The following is a 22433-nucleotide window of genomic DNA, read 5'->3' as shown; positions in this document are numbered from 1 at the left end:
AACAGTTTAAAAGAAGCTTGTTAGAAAACACCTCTACAGTTTTAGTTTATTATACTGTAAAATAAACTAAGTATTTTAAAAATAAAAGGATTATGTTGACATTCAAGTACAACTGAACAATGAGTAAGAGGGAAATGAAAACATTTGATCTCACTAGTCACACCCCACCATTTAAGTCTGCAGGAGGAATGCTGTTTTAACAGAAAAAAATGTTAAAACAATAAGAAAATTGAAAACAAAGAGTACAGAATGTAAGTATTTATAATTGATTAACAAAAGTATGTTTTTACAAAGGAATTAAAAAGGAGAATAAAGCCTCCTGGGTAACTTACCAACATAAAACGAGCAGTTGGAATGCAATAAACTTTCAGTCCATAAGCGACACAGTTCACTTTCAGTTAGAGCTTCAACTCCATAACAAGCTTGATATTCCACTTTGGGTAGTACATAAACTGGAAATTGCTGAAATGCAAGGTTATGCTTTTTCAAAGCTCCATTAATTTACTTTTCATAGAAAATACATTTGCCTATATAGTTCTGCCACTTTCAAAATACTTTCATGTAATCTTATTTCATCCGTTCAGATACAGTAGAATTTGAGGTGGACAGATAAGATATCCTGAACCAACAGCTACCTGCCTCCCATCTCCACCCCAAATCCACATACCTCCCTACATATGCACACATTTTATCAGGCTGTGTAAGTGACATTAGAAACCTGGGAACAGAGCCTATAACACATATTTGCCCAAAGGTTCAAAGATGGATGCTAGGAACCAAAGACTGTTATACTATTAATTCTCAGAGGATAAAAAAGGAAAAAAATTTTTGGCCCTTTAAAGCATTAAACACATGGTCTCAGGCTCAAATGCTCTGACTAGCTTGTTTTCATTCTATGAATGTATAGGCATTAATACCTACATTAACACCTGTCAGTGTCCTTATCTTCATTAATACAAAGGCTTTGTTCCGAACATTAAATACCTGGTAAATTATTCATTTAGAGTTTATTGGTCAGGACACTAAATAGATTAAGTAAAATAACTGTGGCCATTACTGGTCTAAACGAGTATATGCAAAGATATACATGCTTCTGAAATAGTATGTTAGTCATGTTCACTATGCTCATGTTATCTCATTTCTGTCAAAGAATATTCTACTTTTAATAGTAGTCTCTTCATTTGCAGCTGCAGAAGGAGAAATACATGATTCAAGAAATTTATTCAAAGTGATATGGCTAGTTAGTACTTTTGAAACTATACTAAGCTGTCACTATTCATATACTTGAAAATATTTCATAAATGTTTCAGAATTCCTGATTTTCGCAAAGTGGCAAATTTAGTGTGCTTGGAACAATGATGGTGGTAAGAACAATTCAAATCCAGTAAAATTTTTCTTAACAGTAAGCTTGGTTCATAAGATTACCTTTGAATGTTGTAAAACTCTTAAAGCAGTGTTTCTTAGATTTCAAAGTGCATATGCATAACCCGGGGAAGAGCTTTGTTAAAATGCAGAATCTGAGATGAAGAACAAGGTTTTTCTTTTTTTAAAAATTGAAGTATAATTAACAGTGTTATATTAGTTTCAAGTGCACAATATAATATTCCAACAATTCTGTACTTTAGGTTTTGCATATTTAATAAGCTCTTGTTCCAGGGGGCCAAACCTCAAGTATAAGGCTCCTACGTGTCTTCACATTTAAAAACAAATTACACTGTGATAAAGATAATTTTACTGCTAAAAGTGTTTTATTATATAATAATTCTTTGGCAATTGGTAGTCCACATTGACAGTTGCTTATAGTTGCAACGATAAGCTAGAGATAAGGAAGGAGAGGTTAAAATGGTTGAGAAATTTGCTCAGGGACAGAGTCAGTTTACAGAAGAGTTGAATAATTGATAGAGAAGATACTCTTTTTGGATCATGAGTAAATTTTCCTTGATAATACTGCCGTATCTATAAAACTAAGTCCTGAATCTGGTTTTAATTTGTGTGTATTCTACTGCCATCTCCAGGAAGCCAAGGGAAAGAAAAGTCTGGATATTTTATGGTATTATTCCAAAATTAAAGTGAAATTTTAAATACAAAGTTTTCAAACTATAAAAATTAAATTTAGTGGAGCACCCAGGTAGCTCAGTCGTAGACTGTCTGACTCTTGATTTTGGCTCGGGCCATGATCTCACAGTTTGTGTGTTTGATCCCTGCAATGGGCTCTGTGCTGGTGGTGTGGAGCCTGCTTGGGATTCTCTCTCTCCCTCTCTCTGCCCCTCCCCTACTCACGTGCAAGTGTGCTCTCTCACTCTCTTTCTCAAAATAAATAGGAAAATTAAGAAAAAATTATATTTACTCTTCCTTTCTATGTTGAATAGTAACTCCTATTTTCCCCAAATGAAAGCTTTTATTGGTTCTGTCTTCCAGTTACTCATATAAACCTTTCTAAACTTTTACATAAATTCCTAAATAGGTACTTAATAGCTAGTATCAGAGGTTGATTTTAGGTATTTTAAAGCTTTATCTAAACAAGTTGGTTTTTAAGTAGTAAATATTAATGAGAATGCTTTCTTACCTAGAGTTTAAATAGGGCTACTTTAAAACTTCTCAAACTAGTGCTTAAATTTCCCTTAAATAATTTCTTCCTTAATAACACCCTCTTCTCTCTCATCCCTCAATTCTTCTTGTTTATAGAATACCTGTTTATTGTGTTTCTAGGATATAAAACATTTGGGAGAAACAAGTAAGTCAGACATGATTCCAAGGGAAATGCATTCTAGTAAGGGATTTTAACCATGTGTACTAAACTATTACAGATAATAAAAGGTACAATATGATAAGAATTCACTGAAAATTTTACAATTTTACTCTGGTTTTGACATAATCAAAAATATAAGGCTATTTATATTCTATATCTAAGGCTATAGATATTCTTTGGGGCTTGACTATTTTGATATATTTTGATGAAGAGTGAATTCTTTCCTATAAAGTTGTGTCTCAATATTTACAAATTGCATTTTAGTCAAGTGAATGACAATGTCCTTAATAGGTTGTCTGTTTCAAGAATTAACTCGGTACCCAATATATCCCTAAAGCTATTCTTTCTTAAGAGATACTGGACATCGATAGTTACTAACTGCCGGCAGCTGGGAGATCAATACAAAGTGCTAAGGGTTCACAGGGTAGAAAGTGAAAGAAATGAGGTTAGCTCCCACATAAATCAGAGAGATAGTAAAAATTACAGAAATAAAACACTGAAAACACAGTCCATAGCACTGACACATATTTAAGACATTCATGCTATGGCCATTAAATTGATCACAGTTAAGTATACACGAGAAGGGAAAAAATTAACAAATAAGGTAAAATCTTTTAATTTGGAGAATATTAGCCTTTATTTAGGAGCAGACTAAAATAAAATTTTTAGTATTCTGTCATTCCTTGACTTTCTCTTATAAAAAACACTACTACATACATTTAATTCAAAACCATTTGGTTTCTAAAATTTCAAGTCTTAACCACTGATAAAAACCAAATTATGAAAAGAATTAAAAAATTTATTCACAGTCTTCCTTCTGTTTAACAAAGGAGAACAGTATCATCAAGCAAAAGATCCTCCAAGTCCACTAGATTCTGCTGGACAAAGATCCTAGATCCTGATGGGTTCCTTTTAGAATTTTTTTTTTTTTAATTTTTTTTTTTAATGTTTATTTATTTTTGAGAGAGAGAGAGACAGAGCATGAACGGGGGAGGGTCAGAGAGAGGGAGACACAGAATCCGAAACAGGCTCCAGGCTCTGAGCTGTCAGCACAGAGCCCAACGCGGGGCTTGAACTCACGGACTGCGAGATCGTGACCTGAGCCGAAGTCGGCCGCTCAACCGACTGAGCCACCCAGGTGCCCCTAGAATTTTTTCTTGATAGACACTGCTATTAGCAGCTTGGAAAGGCTGGCACTTCCTCCCTCCCTTTCTTTTCTTTCTCTCTCTTTCTCCCCACCTCCCTTCCTCCCTCCTTCCTTCCTTCCTTTTCCCAGTTACTCCTTAATATGACAAAGTAGTAATCAGGGACTTGATCCACAAGGGTCAATGCTAAAGCATCACTAATTTTGATCACCTGATTCCTAGCTGCAACTATAATGACATTTTAAAGTGATCACTAAGGATTCTTATTAGGAGGTAGGTTAGAAAGCAAGAGACAGAGACATCAAAATTAAAAAAAAATACACACACACACAAAATGACAAATGTACACAACAGAAAAAATTCTCTTATGTAAAAATGAAAGACATCACTATAATCAATTATAATATAGAGGCTCCTCTTTACCAGAATTCAGTGATCACACAAAAACCAAACTAATCTCAAAGAGAACTTCAAATATCAAATACAGAAAACTATTTAAGAACCAATTACTCAAACTGTAGTAAGAACTTCTTAACTGAAAAAAAATTTTTACATCAACCCTCCTCCTCCTCCCCCCACCAAAAAAAAACAACAGAGGAAAAAGAAGACCAAAAATGTGGCCTTTTAACAACTCTGGGAAGACTTCAAATGTGTGTGAAAGCACACCTCTCAAGATGTGGTACTTCTAAAATGAGTCAAGAAGATCCCCAAAGTAAGAGAGAAAGGGGCTAATAAGTCATAGTGGAACTCCAAATTCACAGAAAGCAGGAATATATGTGCCAGCCTAGGTCAAATCTATGATGGTGCCATTTTTCAAAAAGTTTATAAATTCCATGCAAGAATGTTACGAGCATTCATGAATTTTATATTTAACACTTTCCATTTTCCCTTATTAAAAGTGCTTTCAGTATTTTACTAAAAAAACAATAAACAAAAAGCCTCAGCTCAACCTGGAAAAATTCTAGAGTGACCAACAATTTAAAATTAAACTTCATAACAATGGCATGTTAAATATTTGCTGATTATCTACTTATACTACCACATCCTAACTCCCGAGGTAACAACTTACTCTTCTGATTTTCTTCCGTTTTTTAGAACGTGGTCTGGTCTCTATCCTCTGGACACTGCATCGCACAAGTAACAACAGGTCTTGCAGGCTAAATAACTTGTAAACAAAATTTCCTTCTTGCGGAGCTACATATTCTGTTGTATCTTCAACATAGTCCTGAAGTTCATATGGCAATCCTTTAAAAATAATTATATTTCTCATTTTTATTTTAAAATACATTAGCTCTTTATCCATCATAATTCAAAATAAAATAATTCCATTATCTAATTTTAGGTTTCTATCGACTTTATTTTCTATTTCTCTGAGTTGAACATTCACACTAGTACCATTTCTGTTTACTTTTACAGGAACTGCAGCCAAGAGCTGAAGTCAAAACTTTTACTACCTTCATTAACACCAACGTTAAATTAGTGAAACAACATATGAAGCAAGAAGAAAAAAAGTTTTAAAAAAAGTGATGTCATTTTCCTTAACCTGCTTTTCAACTGAAAAAAAATTTTTACATCAACCCTCCTCCTCCTCCCACCAAACAACAGAGGAAAAAGAAGACCAAAAATGTAGCCTTTTAACAACTCTGGGAAGACTTCTCAGGCAGAGCTGAGATACAACTTTATATCTATCTCAGAATGTGAAAAAGTATAAAACTCCGGTCTGACACCACAAATTAGTAAATTTTGAACTCATAAATGTTGATGATTATTTTTGATCACTTCCCCTTCATCATTCCAGTGAGCCATATCACCTGCAGCTACAGTAGCCACTGTACATGTTGGATAAACAGTACACTGAAAAATGAAATCTCAATGACGATGTAAAGATTATGAGACAGGGGGTGCCTGGGTGCCTCAGTCAGTTGAGCATCTGACTCTTGATTTCGGCTCAGGTCATGATCTCATGGTTGTGACACCAAGCTGCATGTGTCAGGTTCCGTGCTTGAAGTGGAGCCTGCTTAATATATTCTCTCCCTCCCTCCCTCCCTCTCTTTCTCTCTCTCTCTCTCCCTTCTTCTGTCCCTCCCCTGCACGCTCTCTCTCTCAAAAAAAAAAAAAAAATATATATATATATATATTTATATATGAGACAGGTTATAACAGATAAAGTGAGGGAATGCGGGAGAAAAACTGAAGGATAAGGAAGAGGCAAAACAGTTAATACAAAGGTCTTTGTAAATATTTACTTACGTCCTTTTGGCTTCTGAAACGCAGAAGGCCAAACAGACTTTGGCCAACTAGAGGCATCTGAAGGAGCAGAGGATTGTTCAGAAGGTGGAGTTTGTTTAGAATTTTCCAAATTCATTAAGGGCAATTCAGGTATTTTTCTGGAAATTGGCTTTAGGAGTTCATCCTGCATTTTTAAAATTTCTCCAACTGGATCAAATTTTTTATATACTCTTTTGATAGGTTTTTTTAAAACACATGACTCTTCAGGACTACAAGTAGCATTAGTCTGGTTTCCTACAGAAGCCTGTGTGGAAGAAGAATTGGGGCTAGCTGGTTTAGAATTTAAATTAGAATTCACATCAGCTGTCTTTCCATTACTATTATTTTGACACTCTGTGTCAATGATTAAACAGTCTTCATCTGTATCGCTATTGCAAAGAATTACATCTTCACTTCTCACTGCTTCTGATGTAACAGTCTTTTCCTTTGAATTGTCTGTGTTCTCTAGAATATTTAGTTTTTCAGGGGCATATACTGTATCAGTAGCTATATCATTTTTATTAGAGGTTTCAATTTCTGTAGAACTTTCTAACTGTAAGGAATCAGACATTTTCAAGTCACTATCTTGCACCAAAGACTTCTCAGGATTTGATGCCTTTTCACCACATGGTACAAATCCCTGATCATCTTTATTTCTGCACTCTTCAGAGCCACCATCCATACCAGTCATGAGCTGTTTCTCCTTTTGCAACTGTTCCATCAGAATCTGAGATAAACTTCTAGAATGAGCAGAAATGTCTGGAGCAGTTGGTGCCACAGATGTGGTTGCTGTGCTGGGAGCTGTGGGGGTATCTGTTGTGTTGGGTACTGTGTAAGTGCTTGCTGGACTTGGTGACTTTGATGGTTTGGTGGTGTTTACTCCAAAAGTTTCAAGTTCTGTGACGTCACCATCAAAATCCAGGTCCAAATTTTCAAGGGTCTCAATTTTTCGGCACTCATTAACTTCATAAGACATCTTAAGAAAACATATTGGTAAACTATTAATAGATATTCCAGGACAGTCCTCACCTATCTCTTAATGCCTCTACACATCACATAGATAGTTCATGCTCTTTAAAAGGAGAAAGAAATGTCTAATGGCTCTGAAAGGTTCTTGCTTAAGAGGATGATAAACTACTACCAACTAACTGATTCAACCTTACTTTCCTACTGAAATGTTGATGAAATAAAGACAAATTTGTGAACCCCCACATCCCAAAAGGAATTTCCACTAATCGAAAAGAGAACCACAAAGAACAAATGTGGGGCCAAACAGAAATGCAAAGAATTTTCACTGATACCCACTGTATATACACTGTAATGAGGTGACCAGGAGGAAAGCCTCTTTGCCCCTGTGAGGAAGCTGCTTTCTACCGCAGCTGGGGAAGTGTCACCAGCCTCCAATGCATCCCTAACATCAACAATGACTTTCTACACCTACTCAGAGAAAACAACTCTTCTAATATGGACAGGAAATGATTTTATTGTATTCTGGGACATCAAATCATTGAGGTTATAGTTTTTCATGTATTGTTTTGGTAACGGAAGAACTATAAACAGGTCTAATTTATTCAAGAATAAACTGTCCTCTCCCCAAGTAGCAATAGATCTCTCCTCAATCTGGCAAAGGACTTTAGATAAATACCATAAAAATTTGGTTACAAGCTATACATACCCACTAGCCATACAGGTTAGGATCTGAGAGAGAAATATTCTGACAGTAATCATGTAGTAAGAAAGAACAACTTATGTCAATTATTCAACTTCTGTGAACCTCAATTTCTTCATCTCTAAATAGTGATAAGAGGGTCATCTTCTTGGATTTGTTCTAAGGATTAAATGAGAACTTGTATATAAAAAGTTTCTTACCATAGTCCCTGGTACATAGTAAGGAGCTTCTCAGTAAACAGTAGCTCTTATTAAAATAGGCCACCAGATTTAGTAAAAAAGTAAAAAGTAAACCATGTGCTGTTTACATGAGGCATTCTTACACAGAAAGGTTAAAAACAAAACAATGGGACAAACATCAAGAAACAGAGATAAGAGATAGCAATATTAAGTGTTCAACAAAGCAGAATTCAGTGCAAAAAACATTAGACAGAAAAAGGAATCCTATGTTGAAAAAAGATGAAATCCATTAATAATGATTTTTCACATGCCAAATAACTTCAAAATATGGAGTCAAAATTGAAAAATAAAAGGACAATCTGACAGAAATACAATTGTACTTGGTCAATAATATACTATTTCTAAGTAAAAACAGGGATATAGAAAGTACATATAATATTAAATGAAGTATGTATGAATGACTGAAACATATACACAGACTGCAAAGATATACCTTTTCCCTCCCAAGAATCCAAGGGGCATTTCCAAAGATGGACTATAAATTAACATACAAAGAAAATATCAATATAGCACAAAGCAGAATCTGCTAAGATCTTACTCTCTGTTTAGAAGGAAATAAAATTGGAAATCATTAAGAAAAATGTAAATAAACAACAATAAACCCAAGCACCTAGACATTAAAAAACATTCCCAATTATTGGATAAAAGAATTAAAATAATTGCAGAATAGTTAAAAAGCAACAAAAATAGAACACTAGACATTAAAAATCGGAAATATCATTCACAGCCTTTTCAAGATATAGAAAAATAATACTATTATAATCATAATAATAAAGTGAAGAAATTTAGTAAATATAAAAAAATCAATGAACTGAAAAACAATGGTCTCATCTCTAATAGAACAAACTTAGATAAAATTTTAAATATAGTTTATCTGTAAATACTTCAGTATGTAGCTGTAAAAGGATTCTTCTCTAAAACATATCATTAATTATATCAATAAAAATTAATAATTTCTTAATGTCATAAAATAGCTAATCAGTGTTAAAATTACCCAGCCTGATCAATGTCTTTTACAACTGTTAACTGGAATCAGGATCAAGATCCCTACACTGTATTTGGTTGACATATCTGTCAATTTTGATTTGTCAAATGCCTCTCTCCCATACTCTACCAACTCCCACATCACCAGATATTTGTAGAAAAAAAACAAATTAGTTATCCTACAAAAATTTCTAATTCTGGATTTTAACTTCTGCATCTCCCTGATATCACTTAACACATTCTTCTATCCCTTAAATTTCCTATTAAAACAACCTAGTAGCTTGATTAGATTCAGGTACAATTTTTTTTTTAATTAAAAAAAAATGTTTATTTATTTGTTTTTGAGAGAGAACTTGCGTGCCCACAAGCAGGCACAAGCGGGGGAGGGGCAGAGAGAGAGAGAAAAAGAGAGGCTCAAACTCACCAAATGTGAGATCATGACCTGAGCTGAAATCAAGAGTTGGATGATTAACCGAATGAGTCCCTAGGTGCCCCTCGGGCAGTTTTTTGTTGTTGTTTTTAACCTGAATATGGTAGTATTGTGTACTTTCTACTTCAATCAGGAGGCTAATAATGTCTCTGGTTGTCTTTCTTTTTGTGATACTATAATTGATCTATCGAGTCATCAAGGGTCCTCAACTTAATCTACCCACTATGAAACACCTCACTGATCAATTTTAGCAGCCATTACTGATGATCACTGTTCACAAATTTAGTGTGTGTGTGTGTGTGTGTGTTTGTGTGTGTGTGAGAGAGAGAGAGAGAGAGAGAGAGAGAGAGAGGGAGAGGGAGGAGAGAGAGAGAGAGAGAGAGAGAGAGAGAGAGAGAGAGGGAGAGGGAGGAGAGAGAGAGAGAGAGAAAGAGAGAGAAAGAATGCCAAGCAGGCTTCATGCTGTCAGCACAGAGCCTGGCACAGGGCTCGAACCCACTAACTGTGAGATCGTGACCTAAACCAAAATCAAGTTGGACGCCCAACCGACTGAGCTACCCAGGTGCCCTGATGATCACTGTTTAGATTCATTCACTATTTTATTAGCTGAAAAATGGTGACAATCACATTCTATCATTACCCTAAATATAGATTGCACTTGAAAGGTAAGACAAATATCTGGTATTTTTTAAACCAGTTTTTAGCATGACTTTATGCACTAACACCCTCCAAAGGTGACTAGTACTTTTTAAAAAATTATCATTATGAATTCATGGGTTTTAACATATTTTCTATGTTTTATTCCATTGCAGCCATTCTTTGTCATGTCAAACTGACACATCTCTGGTCCACAGAAAACCTTTCAGTGGCTCTGGCATGTTTTTGATACTATTCCAATATTATTACAGGGCTTTTACTTAACTTCTTTGATTGGCATTTACTATCTCTCCTATCTCCAAAATTCTTGGTTCCTAATATAAAGGAACCATGGAAATTATCTAACATGCTCAAAATCACAAAAGTAGTATCATTACTAACAATATGGTTACTAAACGCAGTTTAAGATTTTTTGGCAGCTCTTTTTGAACTTAGGATATAAATCTTTTGGGATGTATGGTCAAATTAATGAGTTTCAAATCATTTAAAATAATTCACTGAGTGGTTAAACTACTAACTTGATATATTGTGGATTAATTTGTTTCATTTCAGTTTAGGTTGGCTTTTATAACAATCTAAAAATTCGTTTTATAGACATAAAACAAAAGTGATTCAAAAGTCAGAAGTGTAAAACAAAGTACATTTAGAGAAATCTAGTTGATATCCTGCTTTCCCCTACTTTGTTCCATACTTCTCCCAGTTTTAGGTTTATTATATGCAGGATTTTTATTCTTTTTAATATAAGCAAGTCAGTTTATGTGTGTATATATTTGTATTTCCCCATTCATAAATAAATAGTAGTACATTACACAAAATGTCGTCTTCTTTGCATTTTTCACTTAACAATATATCTTGGGTATCACTCTGTAGATTCCTGTCTATAGTTTTTTCATCCTTTTTAATAGCTGCACAGTATGCTGTCGAAGACATACAGTTTATTTAATCAAAACCGTTTTAAGGGACATGTGGATGGTTTCCAATCTTTTTCTACTACAAATAGTGCTGGAATGAATACTTTGCACATACATTTTGCTCTTTTCCTAGTGTACTTTTTTTCTTTTTAAGATTTTATGTTTAAGTAATCTCTATACCCAAAGTGGGGTTCAAACTTGTAACCCCAAGATCAAGAGACATACGCACTACTGACTGAGCCAGCCAGGCACCCCTCCTCATGTACTTCTGAGCTACATTTTTGGAATTGAGATTTTTATAGTAAAGGATGAACCCATTTCATGTTTTGTGGGTACATCTTTCTTCAGATGATTGCAGAAATGTTATAGCAATTATCTTCTTTTCTTGGAATACCTTTGTAAGAGCTTCCATCAACAATCTTCTTCTGTTGTTCCTCTTTAAATTGGATGGATTCTCCTGTTCCTGGACAATCCTGTGTGAGGGCAGGCCAAGTCAGCTTTCTGAGCTTCATGGCTCTAAGCTCATATTCCACTCCTCTACAAAGTATGTACGAATGAATGTATGTATGTATGTATATAAGTGTGTGTGTGTGTGTGTGTGTGTGTGTGTGTAAAATCTTAAATACATTCTGAAATCTGCTTTCTCTATTCCCCTCGTCCTCAGCTATAGAAAAACTTCTTTTCCTTACCTTTAATGTCCTTGTTATGCTCAATATAGACTGTACTACTAGCCTGAATGAAGGCTTTTGTCTGGGAAAGAACTTTAGTTGGTTAGTTTCTAGAGTTTTTAGGGCCCAGGTCATCCCACAACTCTCTTAATTTCCTGAGTGTCCCTGTACTCACCTACAGATTAGAGCCTATCCACATTATTTTCACTTTTGTTTTTCTTCATTCCCTCTTGCATCTTTTACCATGCTCCTTCTGTCTGGGATTATTTTCCTTGTGCCTGAAGAACATCCAACAGAGGCAATCTGCTGGTAGCAAAGTCAATTTTTATCTGAAAATATCTTTGATTTTTTTATTTACGGATATTTTCATGGGTTAGGTAATTTTAGTGTAGGGGTTATTTTAGCACAATATATTGTTTCCAGTGTCTTCTTGTTTCCCTTGTTGTTACTGCAAATTACTTGCCAGTCTAACTCTCAGTCCTGTACAAGTAATGTGCCTTTCGTTTTTCTGGTGGCTTTTAAGAGGTTTTTTGTTTCCCACTATTGCTTTGGTCCAATTATCTCTGTTACAATATCTTTCTGGGTAGAACTACATGTGTTAAATGGTCTCACTATATCCTCTATATTTCTTGCTCTATTCTATTTTCTTTCTGTTGTCCGTGCTTTATTATGGATAGTCTTTTCAGACTCATCTTCCAGTTTATCAATTCTCCTTTTGGCTTCATCTAATGTGCTAATAACCCCACTTAGAAAATTCTTAACTGCATTTACTATAATTTTCAGTTTAAAATTTTTTCTTTAGTTCTTTTTCAAATCTACTCTTTCAGAAGTTTCTAGTTCCTCATCAAAATTTTCAAGCATGGCTTTAATTTCTTTGAATGCTGTATGTTAAACAGAGTTGGCTAATAATCTGTGACTGATAACTGTAGGATCTATTTTTCAGTCTATTTCTATGGTCATTGTTTCTGATGGTTCTTGCTCATAGTACCTATTCTCCTTGTGGGTTCAGTTATCTTTAAATGTTTTCTTGATGCTTTATTTAAAAAGTTACTGGTAGAAATAATTTGAGGCCCAAAATGACATTATGTTTCTTTAAGAATTATTTTCATTTGCTCTTACTAGGTGTCTAGAGACACTAGCAATCCAAAAGCATTTGAATCCAAGTTTAAGGCCTGAAAACTCGGGCTACAATCTCTGAGAAAGTGAATTTATTTCTAGTTCACTCTTGCTCCTGGGGTGCAGCCCTGTAGGGTTCAAGCCCTTGGCAGAAAACTAAACTCTGACTTTTTCACCCTAGTCCTGTGATCCTAACAAAAACAAAGTTCATTTTTTGCTGCCTCTTCAAAACTGGCAGATAACATTCAGGGCAAAAATGACTCTCTGAGTGACAGACTTGGCTCTCTGGATGTTGGTCTTCTCTACTATCTCAGCCCTCATTGTAATTCCTCACTGTCTTGTTAGCTCTTTGATGATGCTAAGAAAGAAAATTTTATATTCTGTCCAGCGGTTTTCATTGTTATCAATAATGATAAAGGTCCAACGTTTGTTATCACAGAAAGAAATTATTGTTACTTTTTTTTTCCTCTTAACCTACTTCATGTTTCTTCACAGCACTTGTTACTTCCTGACACTCACCTCACACCAAGTATAAGGTAGATTTAAAAATGTGTAAAGGGGCGCCTGGGTGGCGCAGTCGGTTAGGCGTCCGACTTCAGCCAGGTCACGATCTCGGGGTCCGTGAGTTCGAGCCCCGCGTCAGGCTCTGGGCTGATGGCTCGGAGCCTGGAGCCTGTTTCCGATTCTGTGTCTCCCTCTCTCTCTGCCCCTCCCCCATTCATGCTCTGTCTCTCTCTGTCCCAAAAATAAATTTAAAAAAACGTTGAAAAAAAAGAAAAAAAAAAATTTAAAAATGTGTAAAAAGAGGGACACCTGGGTGGCTCAATCCGTTAAGCCTCTGACTTCAGCTTAGGTCATGATCTCACTGCTCATGAATTTGAGCCCTGTGTTGGTCTCTGTGCTGTCAGGTCAGAGCCTGGAGCCCACTTTGGATTCTGTGTCTCCCTCTCTCTCTCTGCCCCTTCCCCGCTCATGTTCTGTCTCTCTCTCTTTCAAAAATAAACAGTAAGAAAATATTTAAAAAATGTATAAAAAGAAAACTTAAGAAATGCTGGAAGTGCTTTATGATATTACACCATAAATATATTAAAGGCAAATGTCAGAGAAAAACATATAAACAAATATGAAACCCAGAAGGCCAATATCCTCAAGATAGTATGAGCTCTTAGGTATAAATAAAATAAAAAACATTTTCAATTTTATTTTCTAATTTTGTTTGCTCTCTCACTTTATTCGGGTCTCTGTTCATATTTCTTGTCATTGGAAAAGTCCTGATCATCAATTTAAAATAGACACATTCCCATCTCTTTCCCCTTAACCTACTCTATTTTTCTGCATAGGATTTATCACAACCTGCTTGTTTGCTATGCTTTTATCTGCATCCTCCATCACTAATGTAAGCTGTGAGAGAAAAAGAGACTTTATTTTTATTCACTGCTGTATGCTGAGTGCAGAGAACAGTATCTGCTTAATAAATATTTGTAAAATGAGTGGATAAAGTTTTGTCTAAACAGAATGTCTTACTTTAAGAATCATGGAAAATATTTTTAAGGACACAAAATAATAAAAGTACTATTTATGGAGAGGAAAGCATTGTCCTAAATGTTTTATGTGTGTTAACTCATTTAATCCAAAATAATCTTATGAGTTAGGTACCCTCATGAAACCCATTTTGAAGATGAGCAAACCATATACAGAGAGAAATTAGAAAGCTTGCCTAAGGTCACGCTGCTCATGAGTGTACTGAAAAGAATTAACAATCTGGCCAAATACTTTTCTGCACCAATCAAACTCATCTATTCCTTTTCATACTTAAGAACTCCTGAATATGAATGAAGTCAATTAAATAAAACCACTATCATGATTACCACCACCACTAAGTTTTTAGTACATATACACTAAAGACTGTGCTCAGCATTTTACATGTAATATCAAACTTAATCCTTGCAACAATCTTGTGAAGTAGGTATTATCATCTCTCCTTTACAAAAGGAGAAAACTGAGGCTGAGGGAGGTTAAATTAGTTGCTCAAAGTCTAGCTTGACTTGGGGTTCCATTTTAAGTTTCAATATAGTGCCTGTATTTTAACTATTAGATTTAAAGACCTGCAGTAAAACTTTATGCTTCAAAAGGATAAACAAGTACATTTCTTGAAAAAAAAAAAAAAAAGGAAGCAAGCATTACATACTTCCATTTCAGACATATAATCTTCTGGTTTGTCCATAAATACTGCAGAAACTGGAACAGATGTGTTTTTGGACATCATGAATTTTAATGGAACTTCATGGTAGATTTGATTTCTCTCTCTCATTGTCATTTTCTTTTGAGGAAGTGGTGAATTAATATAAATTACTTTAACAGGTTTTGAACCTTAAAACAGAAACAGAAGAAAGAGGGTGATTAGTTTCTAGTAGTTATATTTAAATGAAACAAACAAACAAACAAGATACAGGGCAGAAAGATCACCAAACAAAGCAATATAGGATAGGAAAGTGGTAGCACATGTCTCATGTATTTGCCACTCTTGAGCTTGTGATCTTTAGAGATTTAAGGCTGAGAGAATTTGGCTAGAAAAATGTTCTCTAACAGATTTTTAAAAAGCTTTTCTCCTTTTTATTGTTATACTTTTACTGTCATTATTACTCAGTTCTTACAAGACTCTAGTTCCAAAAAGTGACGAAGTTTTTACCACAGATAATATATTACATTTAGCTCTAAACTGTAGTTTTGTTCATTAGACACAGTTCTGTATTTACTACAATTGTTACACAAAATAATATTAATTCTAGAAGATATTAACTTGACTGTCCAAAGAAAGACTATCCTATGCTTACAAGTACAGACCTATTTTCATTCTGAATTCCAGTATCAGACACGTAAATAAGTCTGGAAACTGACCCATCTGAGGCTATCTAATAAAGTTCTGCATTCCTTTCATTTCAGTGAAAGAAGAAACTCATTATTGCAAGTATTTTTGGCTACTCTAAACCGTAATTATTTTTCTCTTTCACCCCACAAAATGAGTACGGGTTCTGTAGACCTAAGAACTCATGCATGGGTATCAATTCTAGAGTAGCATTATTTAAAAGTTCTACTAAGTATAAGTGTAAAATTCACATTCTCCTTAAATCAAAACTTAAGATTTTTTAATTTGACAAATGATCATGTATGTTTAGATAGTTGAAATAGAACTGGTCCAACTCCACTTTTGAGAGCGTTACTTGATACAGCAAATCACAAACCTGCAACAGGTATTACTTGAATACACACTGGAATTTCCCACTGTTCCCTGTAGTTTGGTCCATGATTATTTAATAAGGTAAATAATGATTGACTAGTTAGAGCTATCTGAGGGTGGTATCTTGAAACAAGCTTCTCTGCATTTGGATCTTTACTAATATCCTGAAAAACAAAATACAACTTGTTACTTGATTATATTTATTGGAAATTTCTTTGAGGAAGTACCAAAAAGAAGGGAGACATTCCACTAGGGGACTTTAGAACAGTAAGATGGTTATGTACTTTATGAGATACAGAAGATTACTTAGGAAAATTCAAAAACACTTTTCTACTTACGTAATGCATAGCTGCAGCTGTTTTTTCTGGTGTTTCAGTGGTAGATATGTTATCTTTTGAGAGCTGTAACTTTGCAGGCATTGAGGGAAATACCGTTTTCACGTATTTTACACTGCCCTAAGTAAGAAAAAAGGGAATGTCTTATTCCAAATATCTTACGTATTTTTCCCCTAAGACAAGTATTCTTTTCAGCATATGAAACCCTCAACTTAAAATACTTCACTCTACTTTAGGACCTTCTCAAAGTCAAGACTTCCATGATTTTGCTGGAAAATCTGCATACATGGGTTTTTCTTTTCAAAGAAGGTCCAAGACCAGGGTGCCATGTAATCTTCCTTACCACTTTAAATTCTAACCTCTCATTTAATGAGGTACAAATATAACAGAAACTCTAAAATATCCTCTTTACCCATACTTACTTCCAATGATTGTGAATAAAAACCTTTAAAAGAAAAAAGGTTACCTTCTTTGCATTTAGGAACATTACAAAAGGTGGGAATGAAAAGAAAATCAAGAAATAAAGTTGGTAGTGACATTTTAAAAAATATCAAGGACTGTTATCCACAAAATAAAGAAGACCCATTTGTATTGCATATTTTAAAAGTTCTATCTCATTATTGTTCAAAATTTAAACATAAATATTGTCTGCAAAATACAGATGATGTTTCAGACAAAAATAAGTTTAAACTTTCATTGGTAAACCTTACCAATGCGAGAAGAGTTTTTTCTAGCTTTAATCCCATCTCTATTCTGAATGGGAAGAATCCCATTAAGCTGGTGACTTCATGGAGAGTATAGAACTCTGGATAGTTTTTCACTTGTTCAATGCAAGCTTTTAAAATTTTCTAGGGAATAGAAATTAAGAGACAATCATTTGTATCATACATCTGCAATAATAAAACAAAAATAACTTAGTTACATGTGACTATATAATTGTTCATTGAAATATTAAATTCATCTCATTAATCAAACTTCCAATAATCAAAGCATAATGTATATTCCTTTAGTTAATCTCTAATTTTTCATTATTCTTTTTAACCTAATTTCTTAAAAGTTGATATTTAAAAATATTAAAATTAGCAACTGTATTAAAATTTAAAAATAGAAAAGATGCATCATATTTTCTGTGCTATTTAAGAAACTGTCAAGGAAATAAAGTCACATGAAAACTTCAACACACTTTCCTGCAATAAAAGCAGTTATATGACTAATGAGAAATAAATAAGTTTAATACACTAATGATTCCCAAGCACAATAAATTAACAAAGTAGTTATCTCACAGACCACTATAATCTACAATCTAAACAAATAAATAACAGGGGTTTCTGGGTGGCTCACTCAGTTAAGCATTTGACTCTTGATCTCAGGCTCAGGTCATGATCTCAGTTTGTGGGTTTGAGCCCCGCATCAGGCTCTGCACTGCGAGGACAGAACCTGCTGAGGATTCTGTCTCTCCTTCTCTCTGCCCCTCCCTACCACTCTCTGTCTCTCAAAATAAATAAACTTTAAGAACTAAGTAAATAACAAAAGTTATAAATGATGGAGTATTTAGTATTTTCTTCTCTCCAAACTTTTCAAAATACTAATAACTTAGCAGGAAATATGATCAACAAGGAAATAAAATTCACAGCTTTACTCAAGCAGAATGTATGACAATTGTGATAACATGTAAATAACTCAAACATGCACAGCACTTTCGCGTGGGAGTGGGGTTATAATTTAAAAAACATAGGTACACAGGGGTGCCTGGGTGTCTAAATTGATTAAGGGTCCAACTGCAGCTCAGATCATGATCTCATGGTTTGTGAGCTTGAGCCCTACATTGGGCTGTCTACTATCAGCACAGAGCCCGCTTTAGATCCTCTGTCCCCCTCTCTCTCTGCCCCTCCCCTGCTCTTATACACGCGCTCACTTTCTCACAAAAATAAGTATTTTTTAAAAAACCCACAAAACACATGTATATCATCTTCTAAGAAACTTAGTTTTTTTCTCCTGTTAATCTAATCTGAACCTTTTAGAATATATTTTACATCATAAGAGTAATTAGCAGTAAGCATATCTTTGTAATATCTTTATATCCTCTTTCACTTCAGACATTTATGAAATTTGTCAAGTTACAAATCAGTAACTTTACTCCAGTCTATCTTTTCATCTAGTTTCATATCCCCTTCTCCTCTTATTTAATTCTTACTGCCCCATCTTTCACATTTTCTCCCTCAATCCATGCTTTTCAATGCTGACTTTGATATTTTATTCAGGATATACTTGCAACTAAGGTAGATGTGGGTTAATATGGAAAAATTCTGTTTGTTTTTAAAATCCTAGTCAACTGCAAAGTGAAATTTGCATAAAATCTTTGTTCCTTATTTATATTAGTTAACTTCCACCCCTAACATTCCCATCTTATGGCAGTCATTATAAGAAGTTGAACATACGTACAAAGGTAAGCAATATATAAGAACTGTATGACACAGAAACTATTCTACTTGGATATTCACTGGCACATCTTTCTTGGTAAAACTCTACTGGATGTTTCACAGGGTTTTACTGAATTCACTAATTAGGGAGAGAGAGAGTCACAGAAAATCTAACACAGTTTTACTCCTATAACGAGATAGATTACTACATATTATTGTTGCTGTTGTTATTATTATCTGAGAGAGAGGGATAGAGAGGACAAGCTGGAGAGAAGGACAGAGAAAGAAAATCTTAACCAGGCTCCAGGCTCAGCAGAGCCTGACATGGGGCTCAATCCCACCCTGGGATCATGACCTGAACTGAAATCAAGAGTTGGGACAATTAACCTACTCAGCTACCCAGGCACCCCATTTTTTTTTTTAAGCATTTTGTTTTTTTAGTAATCTCTACACCCAATGTGGGACTCGAACTCACAATCCCGAGATCAAGAATCACATGCTCTTCCAAATGAGCCAGTTGAGGTGCCCCCATTACTATATATTATTAAAGGTATTTCATAACTGGTAGGTACTAAGCAACTAAAGAATCATTATTTGATACATTTAAGACGCTTTAATAATTTATTTGTCTTTGAAAAACAGCTATGAGGTTAAGAGATTCAGGCTATTTCCCATCACCCAACCTCTGAATGTTATTTAACACTCTAAATATCTTGAAAACTAAATACACCAAAAGCATATACATGTACACAATACAGATTTATCATTACAAAGAAAGGTGAAAATGATTCAGCTCCCTAATTTTATTTTGGGCCAGAAAGGAAAAACATAGTATCATACATGTTTGAAACTTAAAAATTTAAAGGACACTACTTCTGGCAGTATGGTAGGGTCGGTACTTTGAAGAGGACTTCTACCCAAATCCCACTAGATACGAGATAAATCACAGCCAACAATTTTTATGCATTATTGGACTTGGTACAAAGCAAAAAGAATCTCAAAGACCCTAAGTAAATAAATAACCCCCAAACACCTAGAGCGAAAAGAAACAGGAGCAGTGAGCAGTAAGAAAACCCATGAAAACTGAGGCGGCTTGAGGGCAAATGCCTCCACCTGTGGCAAGATCCGGTGAGGTGAGGAGCTGAACATGTGATTCTTTCACTTACGCCTTACAAAACAGAGATTTGAACAGATATTTGTACATCCGTGTCCACAGGAGCATTATTCACAACTGTGAAAAGGCACAAGTAACCAAAGTGCCCATCAATGGATGAATGGATAAAAAAAATGTCCAAATACTTACAATGGAATATGTATTCAGCCTTAAAAGAGAAGATTTAGAAACATGCCATAACATGGATGAATCCTAGTTGAGAGTTATTGTTTAATGGATGCGATAAAATAAGAACTCCTATTGGGTCTTTGTCTTGGTTCCTGACACAGGGCACCTAAAACCTTGGAATTTCCTGAGTGATAAGAAGGAAGGTCTTTTGTGTGCTACAGAGATGACTCATGGCTCCTAGATAACTTCAGGGTGGGGGACGTTTGCCAGGAAATTCCAAGGCCCATTACAGGGCTACAGGTTGACCTACTCACCAACAACGCATAGTTTATTCAATCATGCCTAGGAAACAAAGCCTCCATAAAAACCCCTAAACAATGGGGTTCAGAGAGCTCCAAGGTTGGTGAACACATGGTGGTACTGGGAGGGTGGTGTGCATAGAGAGGGCATAGAAGCTCTATGCCTCTTCTTACATTTCTTGCCAAATGCATCTCTCTCCTCCATTTACAATAAACTAGAAATAGTAAGTAAAGAGCTTACCTGAGTTCTAGAGCAAATTATTGAACTAGAGAAAAGGGTCATTGAAACCCTAGGCCTACTGTCCTGAGGTGGAATACTGGTTGATGTGGGGGAAAAAAACCCACATAGTTGGTATCAGAAGTGTTGTTAGAGCAGAAACAGTTCAGAAATAGGTATAAAGTCTCAATTTTGCAAGATGAAAAGAATTCTGGAGATAGGCTATATAACAATATGAATGTACTTAATATTACTGAACTGCACACTTAAGATAGTAAATTTTGTGTTGTATTTTACCACAACTAAAAATAAAATTTAAAAAGGGGAAGGAAATTCTGACACATTCTACAACATGGCTGAACCTTGAAGAAGACATCCTTCTAAGTAAAATAAGCCAATCACAAAAGGACAAATACTCTACTTATGTGAGGTACCTAGAAAAGTCAAATATCAAATTCATACAGCTAGAAAGTAGAATGGTGGTTGCCAGGGACTGGGGAAAAGAGGGAACAATGAATTACTTAGTGGGTACAGAGTTTCAACTTGGGAAAATGAAAAAGTTCTAGAGATGGGTGGTAGAATTACATTCACAAAAGTATATAAAAGTATTTCATGCCATTCAACTGTCCTTAAAAATGATTAAAATAGGGGCACCTGGGTGGCTCAGTGGTTAAGCATCTGACTCTTGATTTTGGCTCAGGTCATGATCTCATTGTTCCTGAGTTTGAGCCCTGCATTGGGCCCCTGCTTGGGATTTCTCTCTCTCCCCTCTCTCGGCCCCTTTGCCGCTCACACACACTTGACTGTGTGCACACACTCCCTCTCAAAATAAATAAATAAATACAAATTAAAAAAAAAAAGATTAAAATGGTAGCTTTTATGTTATGTATATTTTACCACAGTTAAAAAGTGGAGGCGGGGAGGGAGAGAGAAGGAGGGAGGGTGGGAAGAGGAAGGAGAGAGACAGAAAAATGGAAAACAGACGGAGGTCTGATCTAGGCAATATGGGAATCTCAGGAAGACAGAGTTGAGAAAATGAAAGAAAAGCAATAAATGAAAATGGCTGAGAATTTTTCAGAACTGAAGAAGGAAAGGAATCTACAGATACAAGAAACATAATGAACCAAGCATCATTTAAACACACATACACTGTAATGAAACAGTAAACCACCTAAGAACAGTCAAGACAGAAAAGAGAGATTCCCTAAAAGAAATGACAGATAACACACCTTTCTTTCTTTTTTAATGTTTATTTGGGGAGGGAGGGAGAGAGGAAGAGAGAGAGAATGAGAGAGAGAGAGAGAGAGAGAGAGAGAGAGAGAGAGAATCTCAAGCAGGCTCCATGCTGTCAGCACAGAGCCCAACACGGGGTTTGATGTCACAAGCCATGAGAGTATGACCTGAGCTGAAATCAAGAGTTGACACTTAAGTGACTAAGTCACCCAGGTGCCCCCTGATCACACACTTTTCAATAACAGTAACATTCGCCAAAGAATTATTATCTTCAGATAAAGAAACAAAACAGTCAACTTAGAATTATGTATGGAGTAAAACCATCTAATCAGAAAAACAAAAAAAATATCTTCAGATAAACAAACCAAAAGATTGCTTATCACCAAGAGACCTTCATCAAACAAACATCTAGAACACGTAGCATTTGAGGAACAATGAACAGGATCTCAGAATGTGATTTGAGAAGAGATCGAAAGTCAAAAAAATTATCAAAATTTGTGGATAAAACAAATATTGTCCATATAAAATAATAATGTAGATAGGTTTAAATAAGAGACAGCATTAAACAATATC

At 35.1% G+C, this 22433-nt stretch overlaps 1 protein-coding gene across 9 annotated transcripts in view; it reads right to left on the bottom strand.

Annotated features, from left to right (window-relative positions):
• Positions 1-22433, bottom strand: part of ICE2 (interactor of little elongation complex ELL subunit 2) — a 65088-nt gene that overhangs the window by 26282 nt on the left and 16373 nt on the right. For 8 of the 9 annotated variants that reach the window (XM_058740651.1, XM_058740653.1, XM_058740650.1 and 5 more), the window contains 8 exons: positions 17120-17257; positions 16413-16529; positions 16079-16238; positions 15025-15206; positions 8504-8545; positions 6145-7138; positions 4964-5139; positions 333-462 (listed from right to left, as the gene is read on the bottom strand). In XM_058740651.1, coding sequence (XP_058596634.1) covers positions 333-462; positions 4964-5139; positions 6145-7138; positions 8504-8545; positions 15025-15206; positions 16079-16238; positions 16413-16529; positions 17120-17257 — 1939 coding nt within the window. The remainder of the gene's footprint in view (positions 1-332; positions 463-4963; positions 5140-6144; positions 7139-8503; positions 8546-15024; positions 15207-16078; positions 16239-16412; positions 16530-17119; positions 17258-22433) is intronic. The other variant, XM_058740655.1, reaches the window with a different exon arrangement.

This window comes from Neofelis nebulosa, chromosome 7 (assembly GCF_028018385.1).
Source record: "Neofelis nebulosa isolate mNeoNeb1 chromosome 7, mNeoNeb1.pri, whole genome shotgun sequence".
In the NCBI taxonomy this organism is placed as follows: domain Eukaryota; kingdom Metazoa; phylum Chordata; class Mammalia; order Carnivora; family Felidae; genus Neofelis; species Neofelis nebulosa.
Note: the sequence above shows the minus strand (reverse complement) of the source record. Positions and strands in the feature narration are given on the sequence as shown.